This window comes from Opisthorchis viverrini, assembly GCF_000715545.1.
Source record: "Opisthorchis viverrini unplaced genomic scaffold opera_v5_116, whole genome shotgun sequence".
Classification (NCBI taxonomy): Eukaryota; Metazoa; Platyhelminthes; class Trematoda; order Opisthorchiida; family Opisthorchiidae; genus Opisthorchis; species Opisthorchis viverrini.
Genome location: NW_008751772.1, coordinates 462,415 through 482,915, shown reverse-complemented (window position 1 = coordinate 482,915; position 20,501 = coordinate 462,415). Strand labels below are relative to the sequence as shown.

General features: G+C 43.3%; 1 protein-coding gene across 1 annotated transcript in view; it reads left to right on the top strand.

Moving 5' to 3' along the window:
* Positions 1 to 1,037: 1,037 nt before the first annotated feature.
* T265_05880 (hypothetical protein) overlaps positions 1,038 to 20,501 on the top strand; it is a gene marked incomplete at both ends in the record, with an annotated part of 36,433 nt that continues 16,969 nt past the window's right edge. The window contains 5 exons of the mRNA XM_009171009.1: positions 1,038 to 1,270; positions 6,279 to 6,457; positions 7,465 to 7,569; positions 11,119 to 11,243; positions 18,385 to 18,822. Of these exons, the coding sequence (XP_009169273.1) occupies positions 1,112 to 1,270; positions 6,279 to 6,457; positions 7,465 to 7,569; positions 11,119 to 11,243; positions 18,385 to 18,822 (1,006 nt within the window). The remainder of the gene's footprint in view (positions 1,271 to 6,278; positions 6,458 to 7,464; positions 7,570 to 11,118; positions 11,244 to 18,384; positions 18,823 to 20,501) is intronic.

Sequence of the window (20,501 nt, the reverse complement as noted above, 5' to 3'; positions counted from 1 at the left end):
TGCAGGGAAAATGACAATAGAAATAGGGCTCACCAATTATGTAGTGGACAAGGACCTATGTATGCGTGCTCGATAGAATATACAACCAAAATACCAGCTTAGAAATAACAAATGGCAATAAGAAATGGACAAGTGAACGGAATAGACTCACTAACTTGGAGGTCCAATAATTCCACTACACGAAATGTTGTGCAGTAATTGTATTCGGCGGTGAAGAATATATCCAGAGTAAGAAGGATATTCTCCACTGATAGTTCGAGTTTTAGAGGTAAATTCCACGGTAGACAGTTATCACAGCTGAAAATTGTCACAAGGAGTTATTGTGACGTTCGACAGTCCACACAAACACAATAATCCAATCTCACGACTTCAGCAAACAGCAATCAGCTCAATCGGATGCAATTTCACTGACTCAGCGAAAAGCAGGGAAGTCGCGCCAAGAAAAATTGTATTCGTAACATTAAAACAAACGTCATGATGCAATGTGAACGACAGTTACAAAGTGTGGTTCAAGTTCAGGAAGAATGGTAAATGTGACAACCGATTACAGACATTCAATAAGTGTAGAACGCCATGGGGGGATAGAAGATGTTCATGTTTGGCAATGCACACATTCCATTTTTAAGACGTAAACTGTTGGTTCCCTTGGATTACAGACACTACATAAGTGTAGAACGCCATGGGGGGATAGAAGATGTTCATGTTTGGCAATGCACACATTCCATTTTTAAGACGTAAACTGTCTGGTTCCCTTGAGCTTGCGTACATAAAAAGTTACGTCGATTACTTGTGCCTTGTTCTTATTCATAGAAAACAGCCTTCCAGCAGCGAGAACAAGACAACCCTGTGCTTCAGCCTTCGCATTCTTATTAAGCTCACAGCGTCCAGAATCCACTGCTATCACTAAAAACCTGTCGGAAGATCTCATGGTATCATAATCCAAAAGTAAATCTTACTCTTCTTCTGGAAACCGGTGAGACCGGCCCGCTAGAGTTAAAATCTATCAATTATTTTTGTGAAAATTGATGCCAACAGAGCGCGCAGATTGAAACAGTAACTTTTGTAACTATGATCGAATACATCAAGCCTGGGAGCTAATCCAGTTGAAATTATGTCAGGTCCAAGTCAGTACAGCAGGGTTAATGGATGGACCTTGCCATTACATCCTCTTCAATGTCTTTCTTGGCTTGCGGCAGTCCTATTTTCCTTAGCATATTATGTATTATTCGTACCAGCTGCAATTTCTGATCTCCAGGTGTACTTGATTATCGTATCCTTTGTCGGATCCTTGGAATTTATTCTTTTGTATGAAAAACTGGGGAAATTGTTCAAATTTATGCTGTTCTTATGGACTACTCTACACTGAGTCGGGTGCAAATTTCGGTGTGGCTTCGTCCCATAACCAGAGAGGAAAACATTAGATGGGCGAATGAACCGACAAAAATTTTAGGGATCAGTCTGCATGCGGTACCGAAATCCAACTAATCCACTTTAAGATCAGTGAATGTGTACATCCTTACCTCAGTGTTTGAGCTACTGTACCAGAAAGTTGGTTGTTTGGACCCGATCAGTTGGGTTGTTTGATGCTCCTAAACCCGAAACAACCCCGCAGATTTTACCAAAAAAGCTTCTAGACGGCTATTTGCAAGGAGAAGAAGGATCTCCTATGAGACACACTCACTATGAATATTCCCCGTGGCACTCGATAATAGCGGTGTAAACTCTAGCGCCGAACAAACCCAGAAATGCACACTGAGCATAAAATCCAATGGTGAAGGATGCATCGTTCATGTCATACTCAAATCAGCTGCAGCAGCCGCAACAGGAAGGTAGGGATAGACAGCGCCTGATTATGGAACACTTCGTGATGAAAACACAAGCGGCTCTTGGAGAAAATTTAAAAATCTTTTTTTCCTGTTGAAATCCTGTATGCGAAGCTTTGGCAACACTATAGGCGTTCTGGCTTCTTTTCTATCGGATAAAATGACGTCCTTAGGCTATTGCACTAATACTCAAGAGAGTGGAATATTAATCGCCGGCCTTCTTGGCTTCCTCACCCGGAATGGCTGGTAGAAATCCATTTCCCATCAGTGCTAACAGTTTAAAAGCTTGCATAAATTACATATGAAAATAGCTGCTTCAGAACAGAACGATAAAACATGTCATAAGGATCAGAATAATTTATTAGCCACCATCCAGAAGTGCATTAATAGCTTAATATTCGGCCCTGAATCACCAGATTCTAATAACATTTTTACTGTATGTCTATCACATTATGAGTTAGGGTTCTATAGCCTGCTTAGTGAGAATCTATGAAGCATCTCACTAGCTTTGAGGTTTGAAAAAGAAATGAGACTAGTGTGCTGCGACACTACTGATTTTACTGTCCACTTAATGACAGCCAGCGACAAGGCAGCTACTCAACTTGAGACTTTTTTATATACTATATTTTGGGCTGAATCTGCGTAAAGTATACGGATTTCTTCTCTGACAACCTAGCGCAAAGAGGTGTCATTTGCACCGTCACCGGCGCAAACACAATAGGACCAATCTAAGAAATCGCGCCGTTCACGGACTCAACGGTGAACCTCGTTTTTAGTAAAACACTCAAGCAGTTCATTGTTTTCAAGGGCGAAATAAATTCTGGTAAAACACTATGGGTGGTCACGGTTTAGTATGTTCTGGTGTATACGATGTTGGCTGCTGAAGTCTTGCGTATCCCGGCCAAAAATTAAGCTGGGCAAAACCATTAGAAGACTAAGACTGATCGAATCAAGTTATACCGGTCAAGAAAGCTTCGTCGATTCATGGCTAACAAGTGATATATTAGTAGCAGTAACACCTTGGCGTCAGCCTAAAACACGTCTGCCGGGCTTTTGACTGAGTATTGATCTTGAAGTGCCATTGTGTTACATGTCTTTGAAAAATGATAACGGCCTCCGCGTCTTCACGAGCAATTAGGCATTAATGACATACAACGAATGTTGAGATAGTGGCTAGAGTTGAATAAAAATAAAAGTCATCTATCACACGAAGCCGAATAGACTACCTGTCTGACGATTGATGTATTTAGCCATCTACGCGTTTTTATTATTTATTTTCTTGTTACCGTAAGAGACGTGACAAGCATCGCCAGGAAACCACACTGTAAACAACTAGATAATAATAGTATGCGGCATATTTTGCGAAAAGTGAGCATGTGCTTTCGTTCACCGCCAGTTTGAGTTATGAACTACAAACTCAGTCTCTTTGGCTTACCTACAAACAGACGGATTTGATCAGCTCACGTTGGATAAGTACACGGTTGCAACGTGCAAGACAAAACCAATATGAGCTTGTTATCAATTCTCACAAATTTAATTAGCTGTGTGGAGTTTTGCCAATCGACGAGATACGTAGCCTCAGGTTTCTTCACCGTTTGAGAGGACGGCCGAGGATTTTAGAAGTCTGTTTGCCTTCAAGGAAGCCTACATTATAACTACTATTCTACCAAGGATGACTAGTTGTTCAAATGTCTGAGTGCGTTTTTTCTTTGCAGGCCCTCAAATTTTCCGACAATATAAGATGAATATAAGATGGATGGGGTTTTCACTGTTGGTGATCATTTTTGATGCAGCGTTGATAACTCAATCAAAGAGCGATAAGGACCAGATATTCGGACAGAACACAAAACTGGTTCAGTTATAAAACCATTATTTTTGGGCGGAAATGAAAACCGGTAACGAAATTTCGGTGGGAAACGAGAATAGTTCAAACAGATCGGTTTAGTTTTACCAGCCACATATTTAACTTCAGTTAGTTTGCATCTGCTGATAGTTTCATCATTTTTTTCAGCAGTGGTCAACTACCCAGCCAGCCTCAGCTTTTGCACCCAAATGCAAAAGATCCAAGTGCATCTCTTTGATATTTCTTCTGAGCTCCAATTAGATGCTCCGTGGATAAAAATACTAGCGGATTTCCAACTACTTTTACGTGGGCTTTCACAACCTGGAGCATTTTTCCTCCCTTTGGACCGTCATTTTGCGTGAGCTTGAAGGGTGAAAAAACTGAAGAAGTGCATGTAGTCCAGGTACATCAGCTCATAAGTTAAGTATGCACAGAAAACTATCAACTCGTGCTCCCAGTTTTCGTTGGTGGATCAGAAGCTATTATTTGGTGTTTTGGCTGACAAGGACTTACCTTAATTCAACTGGTCCGTCTGTAGCCTAACATAGTTCATCATCATCGTCCGAATCATCATCATCATCTTAATAATCATCTTAATAATCATCATCAGCTGTAAGAACCGCGTACATGCCACACAATGGTTCTGGTTGCTACAGTTTCGTTAACCGATGATTTAGGGAGATGAGATAGACAGCTGAACATTGGAGGCGTCAGCTGGTACAATTGATGTGTAAACACAAAGTTATCAGTACATGTTTGAGTATTGGGATTGGGAGAGTAGCTAAGCATTAAAGGCAATAACTTGGATCCAAAAGTGCCGTTGAGGTTGCGACTGGGTCATGTCTAACAATGTCTCTAACCACTGGTATGTCCCATTTTGAAGTCTCCATAAAGAGGATGGCAATGACTAGCGCAACTAGGTCTGCTGGCAATGGCTTTTGTACTTCAATGCCAAGCCATTCTTTGGCCTCTCCTGGCTCATTTATACCCTTCCCGTGGTTTTACGGAAAGATCCTTTTGAAGAATTTGGTCAAATGACATACGAGGTACGTAGCCAAGTGGGTGTAACCAACACAGTTTTCACAGCTTCAACCCCTTGGTCTATATTTTGCGGCCTCCAACAAAATTTTTTGGGTCCGTGGGAGATTCGGTATTATTTTAGGAATCATGGAGAAACGCATTTTTAGAAATTTTCATACGTACTTGTCGTAAGGTGGTTTCAGCTGCCACAGTTTTGTTCACCGATGATTCGGGAAGGTAGGGTAGGTAGCTGCGTATTAGAGATGGGAGCTGTGAGAGTAGCACGGGCCACTGTTGGTCAAATTGTTAAGTGTTCACCCGCTACCTTGAAGATTGTGGGTTCAAAACCCTTTGGGAGTTTCTTAAGGTGCATACTGCTGATGATTCGCGGCCCTTCAGTGTCGCCCTAAAAAGAAAATCCCTATTTAAATCATCACGCTTTTCCTTGGGATGTGTTTGATTTCATGTTGAGAACTTTCAAATGATATTAGAGGACATTAGTCCACAAATTTTTATTCATCTCTGGCTGTCACATGAATTTGGAGTTTCCGTGTTTGGAGCCTCTAGAACAACTTTGAATGTTTCGAAAATGTTTGTCAGAAGTTTTGACCGCACGTAGAACACTAATCAACCAGGTTTACATGTGGTTTAAGTATGAATACATCTCGCCTAAGCATATATATCGTTCAGCTGTAGTGTCCTTTTGGTGCCTAACTGCCATGCCACCCAAAGGAACAACAAGGGCTGAGATACTGCCAGGTTAACGAAGCACAGACTGGGGAATTCGAGAGGCAGAGGTCGGGTTCGAACCATGGACCTCATGGTCAGTGAACACGCGCTATACTTTGGCCATGTAAACGGTGTTGACGAAGAAAAAATCGCAGGGCGTAAAACGCTCTGCACGATTTTGGTGCGCAGACAGATACTGATGCTTGCGCTAGCCACGGCGTAGCACACCGGGTTGTTTTCCACTGTCAGAAAACACACAGAAGTAACTTAAACTGACGAGTTTTAGGTGCAGTCGCGGACATAATCCCATTTTCAACTACCAAGATGAGTTCATCTTCATAGAAGGAGATAAACAGCGGCAAGGTTCATTTTAGAATAGAAAAATCCTCTACGCCGTCGAACACCATGTTGGCCAAGCGATTTTCAAAAGTTCGTAGTCCAGGACGTTGCAAAAGCAAAGCCTATGAAGACTCGACTCTCAATGTAGTCTTTTCCATGGAGTTCCTTAACAGCTGATCGATACCTTCGCTAATTAATTTATGAAGTTGAGAGATCGCTTTGAGAGCGACTGACAGACATCGTTGAACCTGCCTTTCAGCATCTTCCAGAAAGTTTAAAATTTGGTGTTTTATCTCTACTGGTACCCCATATTTGTTGCTGATTTTAATTCCTAAGTTTCATCTTCACGACTGTCAGCTGTTTGTTACATTGTACAGATTTCATATGCACTGCGTACTGGTTTTTATCCCCACCATCGCGATTTCCGAACTAGAGACTTTCTTAAACAGCCAGCTGGTTAAATCAGCCATTGATTTTCGCGCCCATTTCATATTTCCTTGACTAATTTTATGCAAACAAACAAGATCAACGCCGTGTTGATTTCGTCATACGTACTATTCACTATCATTGCGGTCACGATCAATCCGGCAGAGAAACAAGTTCGAGTCAAACAAGATAGAAAGGGAAGGAAAATGCCCACGCTTGATCCCGCGCATTCACATGTAATTGAGAATTTCTACTGTAATCTGTGCGAACTACCAATGTAAGTCTCTCTTTATCATTGGTTCGACGGTGAGAATATTCCTGAAATTAGATTCCTAACGTCGGTTTTTCTTTCCATGTTTCACTTGGAGCAACCACTTAGTAGCTTGAAAACAAACTCACGAGAATGGAACAGTATATAGGAGAGGTCTTCTTTCACTTTATCGATTTATTATTGATTTTTGATTCATATCAACTTACTACTTGAATCGGCTAAAGTAGTTGGGCCAAGTTTACCCGGAAGGAGGTAAATAATCGTCCCTCTCTGTTCTGAAAATTGTTCAGCTCAGTTCATCAGTCACGGACCATGTATCAAGATTCCAGCTGCTACAATTTTGGTCACCGGAAAATGGGAGAGTTTTGAAAGTCACAGGCAAGCACTGGGGGTGATGACATGACCGATTCGTTCAAGAAACAGGGTAGTTATGTGCTGAAGGCAACGCCTGGGTGATTGAGCCACAATTGCCAGTTCCATCAGCCTTATCAATGATATAAAAAGTTGCATGGAAGCATCAAACCTGTATATTCGTGCGGTCAACATATCAGCAATATTCTTCGTCAGCACTCATTTGTTGTCAGTTGTTTTAGTAAAATTAAGTACCGCAACGAAACAATTGTGCATTGGCCTCCCTGTTGGCTTCGGCTGACTAGTTGTCCCTTTGTCCTGTCTCCGTACAAACAAGGCTTTAGCGTAAACACGTTCGCTTGTTTAGCCTTGAGAGTTCACATGCTTCCATTTCACGAGTTGAAACCCCAGCACAGCTAAGGTTATGCACCGCTGATAAGCTTCAAGAATAGAAAGCTCTAGTCTATTGCTTTCCTTTTTGGTGCTGACTGGCTAGAACGCATGAGTCAGGACAGGAATAGAACTACTGCTCAAACGAGTGATTTGAACGTGACCTATAAGAATCCTGTGGAGGGCGGAGACTAATCGATAAGAACACTGATGTAATGTGTCGACCAGACATGGAGTGGTGTACTCTTCACGCCTATTGTTCTCGTTTTCAGTTCCAGCTCAAGAACCAAACACTGTAAATGTTGCAACAAGTGTGTGTCCAACTTCGATCACCATTGCAAGTGGCTCAATAATTGCGTTGGCAGTAGGAACTACACGTAAGTTTCATGTTTGACCATCGTATCATTTTTGTGCAGTGGCGTGGCTCAAAATCTAGCGCCGAACTTCTATAACATGCTAAAATTTGCATACCGCTCACGATTTCAAACCATCAAAACCAGTTTGTCTGCACACATGGCATACTACTCATAAGGTTGCTGAAAACCATTATAGGTAATGTGTTACGTCAAGAAAATGCGCTACGATATCTCAAATGGCGTGCTAGCTAAAACGCTAAACGCTTACGGTCCCAACTGGGGGCAGGGGATACGTATGTCTGTCCTGGTGAAACAGATCTAATCAATAACAGCAAACAAACAGACGTTTTGTGTTGGCTGCTTTGGTAGGCCACTTTTATCGAGCTATGAAGGTCGATTTAATCCACGATGCCAAAAACACACGGCTTTTCTAGGCTTTGGCACTCTTCCACACTGAGTGATGCTTATTTACTGATATTCATCCTCAAACGTACTAAAGGTGAACATAAAAGTACACTCATTTGCATACTAATTTGGTTTTTACAGTGCGTTCAGCGTTCAGATGTGGCATCCTTTCGGTGTCTCATTGCCATGCCACCCGAAAGAAGCACGAGGGATAAGATACTGCCAGGTCGCCCATGCCTAGACAGAGGGGAAGTCGAGAGGCAGAGTTCGGGTTCGAACCACAGACCTTCCGGTCAGTAAATTCGCGCTCCAGTAGGCTTTTCTGAATACCGCCCGAATCTGCGGTATGTGACGGACTTCTGCAGTTGAATGTACTACACATGGGCTGGTCCGCGTTTCAGTTAGTACGAAATTCTAGACATCGTAATGGAGCTGTCAAGGTTGTTTAAAACTGTATCGGTCTAAAACGAGTGTATTTGACGCAATTTGGGTTCAAGTAGAACATAAGGTTGATGGAAACTGAGTGATTGCGCCTACCTGACGAGCCCCGGTAAGGACGAAACTGGTCGTAGGTTTTCAGCAACCTTGTGAGTAGTTTCCCCCATGAAAATACCAAGAATCACGTTTTAAAAACGAGGAAGCAAAGTTGCAAACAGAAAGACTGTACCGAAATGGAATAGTAATGTAACTTCGGGTGCTGGAATGCGATTTATCAATTAAGTCAAATGATTAGACGTTCCGTAAAATATACCCGCACCTATAAGCAACATCAGATGGACGCTGAATTTTCTCTAGATACCGATAAATCAGAAGCAGGGGGCTTTTTGTGTTAGGCTCAAATAGAGACAAAAGGGTTTGAACAGAAAAAATATAGAAAATGTATATAAATATAGATACAAATAATAAATAATGATAAATAATAAATAAATAACAATAAATCATAATAAATGGTATAAATATACGTATAAAACATATAATATGTATAAAAATCAAGATATATAATATCATTTACACCAGGAGAAATTCCGTTGCAGGAGTGGAAATTTTTAAATGCGTGATTTCAACGGCAAATCTCGGAAATTTCTAACGTCTGAGCTTGGAAGACGAACGGGAGAGAGTACTGAAGTATGACCGCCGGTGTGCTTGTTCATTTGTCGGAGAGTTTAAGGTGCTTTTGTTAGACTTTTTTCTCAAAGGTTTCAGTAGAAGGCAGTTGGGCGACTTTCTTCATAAACATCTGTGCACCTTTTGTCCAGCGCTGTTTTCAACTAAGAGAATGAAGCTATATTTAGGTGAAGTCGTTTCCAGCGAACTTTGAAAAAGTGGGCAACCTTACTTCGTTTTGCCAGGTCAGTTCAGGTCAAGGTCAGATCAAGTCGAGTCAGGTCAGGTTAGAGTTCTTTGCGCTCATTGGATGATACTCCACTTATCACAATTTCGGGAGAGCGGAAGAAAGAAAAGATTAAGCATTGCAAACAAGTTATGGTATCCAAAGATCGAACTGGTAGAAACAGGGGCTATCAAGAATGACGCGTCCAACAACCGCAACGCACTGGAAGGAATCTCTGAGTGCTGGTTAACACCGGTGAATTAGACTCAAGAATCTTAGAACGGATCAGTTGACTCGATCATTAAGGCCATCCTGAGGACGAGAGACGACCGGCATCCATTTGCAGTGCGCATCTCATGAAATTACACTTGGAAGCTTCGAAACCATCTGGCTAGATTTTGAAATCTTATCCGTTCAAATCAGCTGATCAGCTGGTTTGAAACTCTTGAATTTCGTGAGATGCGCACTGCCGAAGCGACTGCTTCTTGATTTTTCAAAGCAGTTTTGCTTCACTTGTAATCAGAAAATTCCAAAATCCCTTCACATTTCCACTATCTAATATTTTTGCCAGTTTTGCAATCGCACTCACTTGCACAAGCAGACAGTAATAGACACTTAAACCAGTGGACAGCAAAGAACTTCGGTCGCCATGGGAACAAATAGTAACTACTGGTGAAAGGAAGAAGGCCTTCACGCCTTCACCTTCATTGACTATCACACAAATGTAAACGAATGCTACAAAACAATGCCACAGATTCTGTAATAAATCCCCTATCAGGAAGGTCAGATTCCTGAAAGTAACCTGAGAACGCCCGGAACCTACGGTTCCACCAAAATCTCAACAGGAAATCCGGCAAGCATCCAGGCCAGTCAATCATTCAATCAATTCAGCAAAAGCTGATGAGTGTTCATGCACGCCACGGAAGCACGACCGAATGTGAACAGCATTCAGGCATCTCATAGAGGCACGATCGATGTTGACGGGTGTTCACTGACGCCTATCAGACAGCCTGGATCAATGTCAGAAAGTCCCCTTTAAATAGCGTGGAGCCGTTGTAACTTTTGCACTCGCTTGTTCGGAATATAGCTGTTGTCTTCCCTTCTGTGAGTCTTTTTCTCCGACACTATGCACTGAAGCAGGTTAGCAGCAGATACTACAAATTGACGAATCAGCAGATACAACAAGACCAAATCGGAGTTACGAGAAAACCACATACTACTAACCTACCTCATCCGTAGCATCCAGCGTTACACAAGCAGTATTCAGCTATAACACACTTTCCGTGTGTGAAGAACTTAATGAACATACTAATTAATCAATATTTTATTCTGTGCAGTACAGTATACATCTTTAATCAGGGCGGTTAGGATTGGTGAAACAACCATCCGGAAGTCTTTCAATAACAAATTAATTATGAATATGATTACAGAGTTGGTTGTGGTGAATTAATCCGTACTCGGGTTACGAATCACAAAAGATCGCTGATGCTGTTTAGTTCGATATCCGATTTATCGAACTGCTTTGGCATCCAGACGTAACATACTACTTGTAAAGTTGTTGAAGACTCTTTGACAAGCCAAGACCGGTTCCGTGGGGCTCATCAGGTCGGCGCATTCCCTAAGTTTTTGTAAACCTCAGATTGAAAATGAACAGATTTTGGCAAATATTCTCATTTTCATATGAATCTCTCTTGTATGGTGATCCACTGTCGTGTAAGTAACGTTGTAAGTAGTACTTTACGCTTGGACTATCGTGTCTGTACGTTTTTGGGAGTAAAGTTGCCTATAGAACGTGATCCCTTGTCATGGCTTTTTCAATTCCCTTTTCTTTCCAGTTACTTTATCGGAATATTAATGAGCGCCTCGATGTCCTTGACCTTGTCTGTCGTCCTGGCAACGTTCTACAGCATCGCCTATTTCACGGACCTCTCCCACGGTTACTGGATGCAAGGATACCGCGGTAAGTTCGAGTCCGGTTTCACAAATAAATTAGGTGTGACTATACATCTAATGAGCATACGCTGCATGCCTATTGTACACTTTGTTCCACTCCGTCAGGCACTTTCTTCAGGCGTTAGGTGAACTGTACTACTTACGAGGGATATCGCCTCAGACATTTGGAGACACCTTCTCTTGGGTGTAGTAACCAGCTGCCAAGAATGCACGAGGGCTGCCATTCTCTCAAGATGCTCATGCCAAGACAGGAGCAGTCGGGGTGTCTGGAGTTGGGTTGGAACACCGGATCCTATGGTCATGCCAAACTAAGTGGAATGAAATTCCTTACCAGGTCACGTGATCACGCTAGTAGCTGCTGTCTCTCCAGATGGTAACCGCGGTAAAAAGAACAAATGCGTAATTCCTAGCCCTGAGGGAAACGGGAGTCACGCAGACAATGGTGGTCCTGTATCATAGCTACAGACTTCACTGCGCAGCTCTCATTTGCCGCCATACGGGAAACTAGAAACAGCTGATCTGACGTGTGTTGAGCGCTCGAGAAAAATACCCACGGAGATGAGCATGCGTTTGTAGACTTTCGCTTTAAGGTCCAACCAACTATGAGGACGTGTGAATCCTTTCAGTAAAAATCAGTAGTTTGTCTAGACTTTCGCAAGAATTTTTGAGCGGCCAAGATCGACGCATGTGTTGTGCTAAATTTATTTTTCTCGCTCGAATCGGTTATTCGGCTGTGTTTTGACGATTCTGTCGGAAATCAGAGGTCTTTCCCGCGTATTTTATTGCAATTTTTGGCAAGCTTTTTACGGTTTTATTTGTGTGCATTTTCTGTGTTACGAAATCGATTTTGTTACGCGATGGCAACCAGCTTGGTAGTCGTTGCGTTTACCTGAAACTCACAGATGTGATGTGCTATATACCTGTAGCATCCCCTGACCCACTTGGCTCTGAGCCAGTTGAGGATCAGTGTGCGCAAACCTGTTGTCAGTAACCCCTCGACCTGCGTTTGAAAGCATTCAGTCGAGCTATTTGCGCCTAGCTTTGCAATTCGATCCAGTCATAAACCGCCGGGTACCGCACAGAACGACTGGAAACCCATTCAAATGTTGGACTAGGTATTTTATCTTTCCAGATGAGACTTCCAAGCATAAACGAGCAAACTTATACCCGAGCTTCTGTAAACTCATAGGAAGACAGGATTAAAGAGGGTTTCAGCAATCCACACGTCATAACACCCAAAAAGTAGTATGTTCAAGACCGATTTTTGATGGTACTGTCTACGAAGTTTTTTAAAACACTCTTACAGATTATTGGATCATATTTCCCCACGGGAGTATTGAGCATTTGAACAAATTGAAAAGCAGTGGTGAGTTCTTTGTCATTACCCTTTAAATGGCTGGTGTTATTCCAAGTAAAATATTTCATTGACCGACGGTTAATTCACTGTTCATGCTGGTGTAACGGTGTATACTACTGATGATCCGTACGAGTAGTGTTTGGTCAAGTGGTAAAGCGCCATCGTTGCACCTGATGGAAGGATTGTGGGGCACTTGTTACAACCTTCCTTATTATAAATTATTCAAATTAGGTCCACGAAAGTTGAACAGGACGATTTGAGATGGTGACCGTTCCACAAGTTCATACATACGAGGTTGTTACTTTCGTGTGCAGTCACTGAACACGCCACTTACAATCCAGGGAGAGATACTGAAAGCTGTGGAGCATTTTACGTATCTTGGAAGTTGTATTAGTTCTGACTGTAGTGTGACAGATCAGGTGAATGCACGAATCTGCAAGGCTCGAGTCGAGTTGGCTAATTTGAGACACCTATGGCGTCAGAATGGGTTATCCCTGAATCTCAAGGGACGTGTGTATCAAGCTACAGTACGGGCTGTTTTGTTGTATGACTGTGAGACTTGGCCTATTCGAGCGGCGAAACTGACACGTCTTCAGGTGTTCGACAATCGTTGTCTCAGAACCATAGCTCGTGTGGGTTGGTGTCGGTGAATCCGTAGCGAGGCAGTTAGAAAGCACGTTTTCGGTTGTGCAACGGGTACTTCCATTGAAGAGTGTGTCCAGCACCAGAAGCTGCGTTGGTTGGGACATGTGTTGCGTATGCCTAGCCATCTTCTGCCGGAGATATTGCTGTTTTCCCTTCCCAAGTAAGAGTGGCGTAAACAGAGACGTGGCCAACACTTGACTTGGCAGAGGAGTATGAATGAGATCGCGAAACGCTTTGATGCTGTCGATGCTACCCGCCTTCCAGGATGGGGACCGCGTGATCCTCACTGTGCCTGGTTGGAGAGACTACAAGACATGGATGTCAACCGATGACAGTGACGTTCTTGTTGTCAGTTTCTATCCAGTCGCCTAGGTGAATGTCTGGATGTGTAGGCAGCTCGGAATGATCTGGTAAGCTGGCATTAAATCCTCTCCCCCATCCACCTTTATTCTTTTCTTTACAATAAGGCTTTCAAACAAGTCATGGTTGTACGGCAGTGAAGCATCGGTGTTGAACACTGATGTCATGCTGTCGATGATGATGATGATGAGCGCTTTTCCCTTTCCAAAACGCTTGTTTTTTCTCCAAACAATGGTTTCTTGTCCAAAAGCTTGTTCCTTATCCAAAAGCCTCCTTCCTGCCACTAATGATAGTGGTTTTTTGCAGTTCAACCTGAATTTTCCACAAGGTTTTAAACACTTGTTGTTATCCCCCTCGATTTTGCCCTTAGCTGAAATGTTTTGATACGTTGTGGCAAGCAGCGAGTTAAGATGAAACACAACCTCATCTGAGCTGACGCCATTATGGGATCGTTCTCCAACCAATCGATTTTTTCTTCGTCGCGTTCACTCATTGGCTCAGTCTAAGCACTCAACTATTTCGGTATGCGCGTCAATTAGTTTTAACAGTCATTATTGTAGTGTACGTGTATTTTGGATGCTTGAATACCGTAGTGTTTTGTACGAAAACATTTCTCGCGAGATAGCCCAGCTCTTCTACCGTAATAGATGCAAGTTTGTCTTAGTTGGCGTGATTTTTGCCTTCAGTATAGATTGATAGCAATAGAACATCTCAATCCTTTGAATTTGACTTTCAGAATAAATTAATGACGGTATAGTGGGATCTTTTGGTATTTCATTGAACGTTGTTTCACCCGGAATTCGGAGTCTCCTTGACAGAAATCTTGTGATGTCGCCGTGAGCAAAGTTAGAGATGATGTACTTTACCAAGATGCTTGGAGCTAACCAGCTAACTCCAAAAAAAATTGTTCAGCTGGAACACCCGGTGCTTAGCTGCCATGCTATCAGAAAGAAGAAAGATACTGTCAGGTTGCCCACGCCTAGACAGGGGAAGTCGAGAGGCAGAGGTCGGGTTCGAACCACGGACCTTCCGGTCAGTAAATTCGCGCTCTAACCACTTGAACCATCTCGCCCCCTAACCTCAAAGTAGCTCCAGTTGCGTGATTTCTGTGCCGGAAGAATCACGAGTCTTTGCGCCAAACTTTGAATGGTGATGACAAGGAAATGAGAACCGGCCCAGTCAGCTGGACTGGTCGAGAAACCAGCTGAGAAATTCATGCATGCCGTTGAGTTGGACCTACGCGTCTGATCAACTGCTATGAGGGCAATATACTTTCGACGTATACATTCATTTGCGTACCAGTTTGGCCTTGACGGGATACTCAGCTAAAACTCAGCTGATTTTCGTTATTAATTGAATGTGCTGCACCAGGCCGTCTCATGTTTCGGTCGGCGCAATAATCAAGAAATCATGAAACCTTGTGTAAACGTAATATACTACTCGCAAAGTTGCTGAAAAGTCTTATCAGCCCACGACTGCTATTTTTGGGGCTTGCCAGGTAGGCGCAACCCAAAAAAGATCCGCCAGCTTTGTTCTGCAATAAATGTTGTTGGTATTTTGGGTAGATTTGCAGATCTTCAAAAAAGATTTCATCCTATATGTGAAGGCAGGAAACGATGTGCACCTGTTTCTTCCTTATTCAAACTCATCAGCAGTGCGCGTCTTACAAAATCGAGGAAATCTCCCGACTAGCAGTTTGAACCCTTATCCATCTGGCCACGAGTAGCTGGTCCACACGTGACCACCTGATGTGGATCCCATGACGAGTCAGTCAAACTGCTAAACAGCCACTCGATTGGCCCAACGACTGAGTGTTCAGCTTGCTAGCCGGGAAATCGGTGTTCCAAGACTCCCTGGAGTTTCGTCAGGTTTGTACGTCTCAGGAAACAATGATGTCCACGTTTTTCAAACGCACTCGGTATTCACCTGGTGTTGAAATTCATATATATATATATATATAAATATATATATATACCTCCAATGAACCTGTTACTTTTTTTGAAGCAATCGCCTTGCACAAAGTATGCCTGAATTCTGACTGAAGTGACTATTCAATCTCGGCCTTGTGTGGAGATTATGGAACGATTCTATCAACAATGACACTTTCCTTATCGAGTCGAATTCATCAGATAGTTCTTACCAACAGTAAATAGAAGAGTGAGTGCATCTCGCGAATTTCACACAGTTTGGGTTCGAGTAGAACCTACCGTTGATTGGAGGGAAGTTCAGGGACTGCGCACACTTGATAGGCCCCAAGAAGAGTGAACACGGTCGTGGGTAATCGAAACGTCTTCAGAAACTAAATGAGTAGTGTCCCGTCAAGATCTTATATCGACCGCTTTTCGATACAATCATGAAAGGTGACAAAAACCCGAAAACGAAGTTGAGCGTACAGGACTAAATTTCGTTAAAAGTACAACTCCCATTAAATGAGCAGTTGGCTATCCAGTTATCTGGAAAACTTCATACAAAAAAGACTCGATCGTAGTTTGTTTTGCGCAACTGGTTCAACTATTTCAGTAGTGCGTTCGTTTTTTAATGTTCAAACGGCTCAGTTGCTGGAACACACATGCCTGAAGAGTGATTCTCGGAGATCTTTACTGAGGCTTCATCTGTATTGTACAGCAGAAGCTGTATAATACCGACTTGGCAGGTCACAAGCCATGAGTTGCTCCCCCAAGGTCGTTGGATAATGAAGGAAGTGCTCAAATCCTCTCGAAGCTTTGAGGTTTTTTTTGCGTGACCGATGAGCCTTCCAGGCAGGCTGGAACAGCTGAGTGAATCTATTTGGCTTTCGAGTTGGTAAGTAAAGCCGGGATTTCGGAAAAAATATTCCCTGACCGATGATTGTGTATTCCCAGATGACCCTTTGGTATCCAGCGTCTGTGTTGATTACTTTCTGGCATTTTGGATTCCTTTCTAATCCGTGTAATACGTATGAATATATGAATAAAGAGGGAGGGAGAAAGGGTCCGTTTTGTAACATAAGCTGAGCTACAAGGCATGTAAATAAACAGGTACCTGGTAGGTAAAAGACAGGTCGTATCGTATGCAACAGGTCACGTGAATCTCCAAGACACTGGTATGGTCGTTATGGTAACGAGGATTGACAATGATGGCTGATTTTAGTGGAAGTTTATCTAATCCAGGTGGTGAGGGTAGCATTCCTGTAGTCCCGTTTTTCTGTTCCCTACAGAAGCGGTGTTCATGTTTCTACACCGTTCCCAAAAAGTTTTCAGCCCACCTGATAAGACAGGGCAACTTTTGCCGGCTCGCTGTCAGAGTTTTCAGCAACCTTATAGCATTGTATTATCCAGGTGGTGAGGGTAGCATTCCTGTAGTCCCGTTTTTCTGTTCCCTACAGAAGCGGTGTTCATGTTTCTACACCGTTCCCAAAAAGTTTTCAGCCCACCTGATAAGACAGGGCAACTTTTGCCGGCTCGCTGTCAGAGTTTTCAGCAACCTTATAAGTAGCATTGTATTACATGTGTATTGATAGCTGTTGAGACGTAACACAGTTTCTGAAAATCGGTTTAACAGCCCACGACTAGCTTCACTCTTCTTGGGGCCCATCCGGCAGTCCCAGAGTTTTCTCCCCGTTAACCTCAACTTGTGCTCCAATTGAATCCATACTCAAGCGAAACGTCTTAAACAAGAGATTCAACTGGATTCAGATAGGTCTCCTGTCAAAGTCAACCTTGCGTTCAAATGGGAACATTTGTCGGAATCTATTGACAGCCTTTTGTTTAAAAGACACCTGTGTAACCTTTCGTGTTTTGTAACTTATTCGGCTTGTGATAGGATCATTGTTGGTCTCGGATGGGGAACCTCTGAATGGGGAACCTGGTGCATCAGTACTTTTCAACCATCCCACCGTATTCCAGTGAAGCTCCGTGAACGAAATGGGGCAGGACCTAGGTCAGGTCTACAAAAAACCTTCGGAGTGCCTAAATCTGCAACACTCATTAAGGCAAACTGGTGACAAGCATGAACACCACTGAAATTGATTAGCCGCCATTGCTCTCAATGTCTCCAGCCAAGCACGGGGGGAAAAAAGGACCACGTCAACAGCACTCAAACTCACACACACACACCTTGCCAAGTCACACACATTGTCCATCTGGCAATTTGCACCCTACTGAAAGAGGCAAACAGAACAGAAGTAGTCTCGTTAGACGGTGTTTGGGGATGCCTTGTTTAACCACACAAATGCCTCCGTGATCCCAGTCCCCCGTCATCGTCACAAGCATGAACACCACTGAAATTGATTAGCCGCCATTGCTCTCAATGTCTCCAGCCAAGCACGGGGGGAAAAAAGGACCACGTCAACAGCACTCAAACTCACACACACACACCTTGCCAAGTCACACACATTGTCCATCTGGCAATTTGCACCCTACTGAAAGAGGCAAACAGAACAGAAGTAGTCTCGTTAGACGGTGTTTGGGGATGCCTTGTTTAACCACACAAATGCCTCCATCCCAGCCCCCCCCCCCCGTCATCGTCACTAATACCGTTGATGTTTGAATTTGAGAATACAGGTGTGAAACTGGAGCCCTTTGGTTACTGATGCGCCTGCAAAAAGGGTTACCATCTGTCTTTCTTTCAATCACTACGGCTATTTTATACTCTGTTAAGGATCGGCACACAGGAGAAAAACTAAGGTAGCGATCCAAGAGCTTGGTTGTCAGGGGACCCGTATAGCTCAGCGTGAAAAGATAGTCATGCCCGTGAGAATTACTTGCGTCCAAATAGATCGAAAACCTGGTCGATCTGGAGTACGCAGACATCGAAGAGGAGGAAAAGGCGCAAGTATTCTTGGATGAACTGACCGAAGTCATCCCGTCCTTTCGTAAGCACTTTGCACCCACAAAGTGTAAAGTCATGCTTGTGGACGTGCAGTCACTGAACACGCCACTTACGATCCAGGGAGAGGTACTGAAAGCTGTGGTGCATTTTACGTATCTTGGAGGTTGTATTGGTTCTGACTGTAATGTGACAGATGAGGTGAATGCACGAATCTGCAAGGCTCGGGCGGCGTTTGCTAACTTGAGACACCTATGGCGTCAGAATGATTTATCCCTGAATCTGAAGGAACGTGTGTATCAAGCTACAGTGCGAGATGTTTTATTGTATGGATGTGAGACTTGGTCTACTCGAGCAGCGGAACTGAGACGTCTTCAGGTGTTCAAGAATCGTTGTCTCAGAACCATAGCTCGCGTCGGTTGGTGTCGGCGAATTCGTAACGAGGCAGCTAGAAAGCGCGTTTTCGGTTGTGCAACGGGTACTTCCATTGAAGAGTGTGTCCAGCACCAGAAGCTGCGTTGGTTGGGACATGTGTTACGTATGCCGAATCAGAGTGGCGTAAACAGAGAGGTGGCCAACCTTGCCTTGGCAGATGAGTATGAAGGAGATCACGAAACGCTTGGGGACTATCGGTGCTACTCGCCTTCCAGGATTGAGACCGTGTGATCCCCACTGCGCCTTGTTGAAGATATCGGGTTTCGACCGATGTGAGTGGCGTTCTTGTTGTCAGTTTCTATGCAGATCCCCTGAGTGAGTTCCTGGAGGTATAGGTACCTCTGAATGATTGTGTTAAACTAGCACTAAGTCCTTTCCCGTCCACCTTTACTCCTTTCTTTAGAATAAGGCTTTCAAATAACTCATGGTGGCAGTGCAGTGAAGCATCGGTGTTGAACACTGATGTCATGTTGTCGATGATGCTGATGATGAGGAGGTCGAATATAACTTTGCACATCGGATCAGTCAAGCTCGGCGAACAGATCAATAGCGACTGAAACAACCAGTTGATTGTCTAGAGTAGCATTTTTCGTAGTCGTTGTGTTTCTAAACTCCGCGCCAATCTGTTTTATTTGTTGCTCGAGTCTGTTCAAACCTCACCACTCCGCATTCGAGAAGCCAAAGTTATGATTTATTACGGTAGGCAATTCGATCAATCGACGACTTCCATATCGATGTTTCAGCGAACTAGACATCAAAACTTTCAGTTCTGGTCGGCCCATAATTTTGAGCCGGTTTGATATTCTGTTTGAGTGATACAACTTTGTTTCAATTGAAGGCTTCTTATCCGTGCTGGCAAATTAAACTAAAGTTAAGATAATGGTGAAAGAAACCTTGAGACTGCACCCATCTAATCAGGCCCAAGAGGCTGAATGTCGATCAAGGGCTGTCGAAGAGTTTTCAGCAAACTTATGGACTTTGTTCCCTGTGAAAATATACTCCAATACCTCGAATTTCGTACCAGCTGGAACATGGGGTGGCCTTTGTGCAGCGCATTTAGTTAAAGGTGGGAAGGTGAAAGGAAGAAGGCCTTCGCTGTGGAGTTATTTATTAGAAAATGTCAACTGAACAGTTACAGACTATTGGACAGGGAAGCAAAACTCTCATATGCATCTTGTCTACAAAAACTGAATATCCATCTTCTCCTTGGACGCGTCTTCCTGAACTTTCCTGGATATTGATTGACTGTTGCTCAAATCCAATTCCACAAATTCCGTAAGAGACGCAAGAGACGCGAAGCGGATTTAAGGGAACACATACTACTCACATGCTCCCATTAGTAGTGTCCACCGTTACACACCTTCCCCATTTAAACAAGAGATTCATTTGAGTCTCCCGTCAATACCGAATCAGTGTATTTGTTTTAATCAGTTCAAATTGGGTTCAAATAGGACATAATGTCAACGGAAACTCTGGGACTGGGCCTATTTGATGGGCCGCACGAATCAGAAAATCGATCTTGGACTGTCAGAGCGCTTTCAGCAACTTTCTGGGTGGTGTGTGCCCCCAAGAAAACAACTGGTTTGTTGCTTACTCCTGAGTGACTTGGCTTCTGTTCTGATTCTCATTTTGAGACAACCAGTGTTTACATGCGTGACCCAG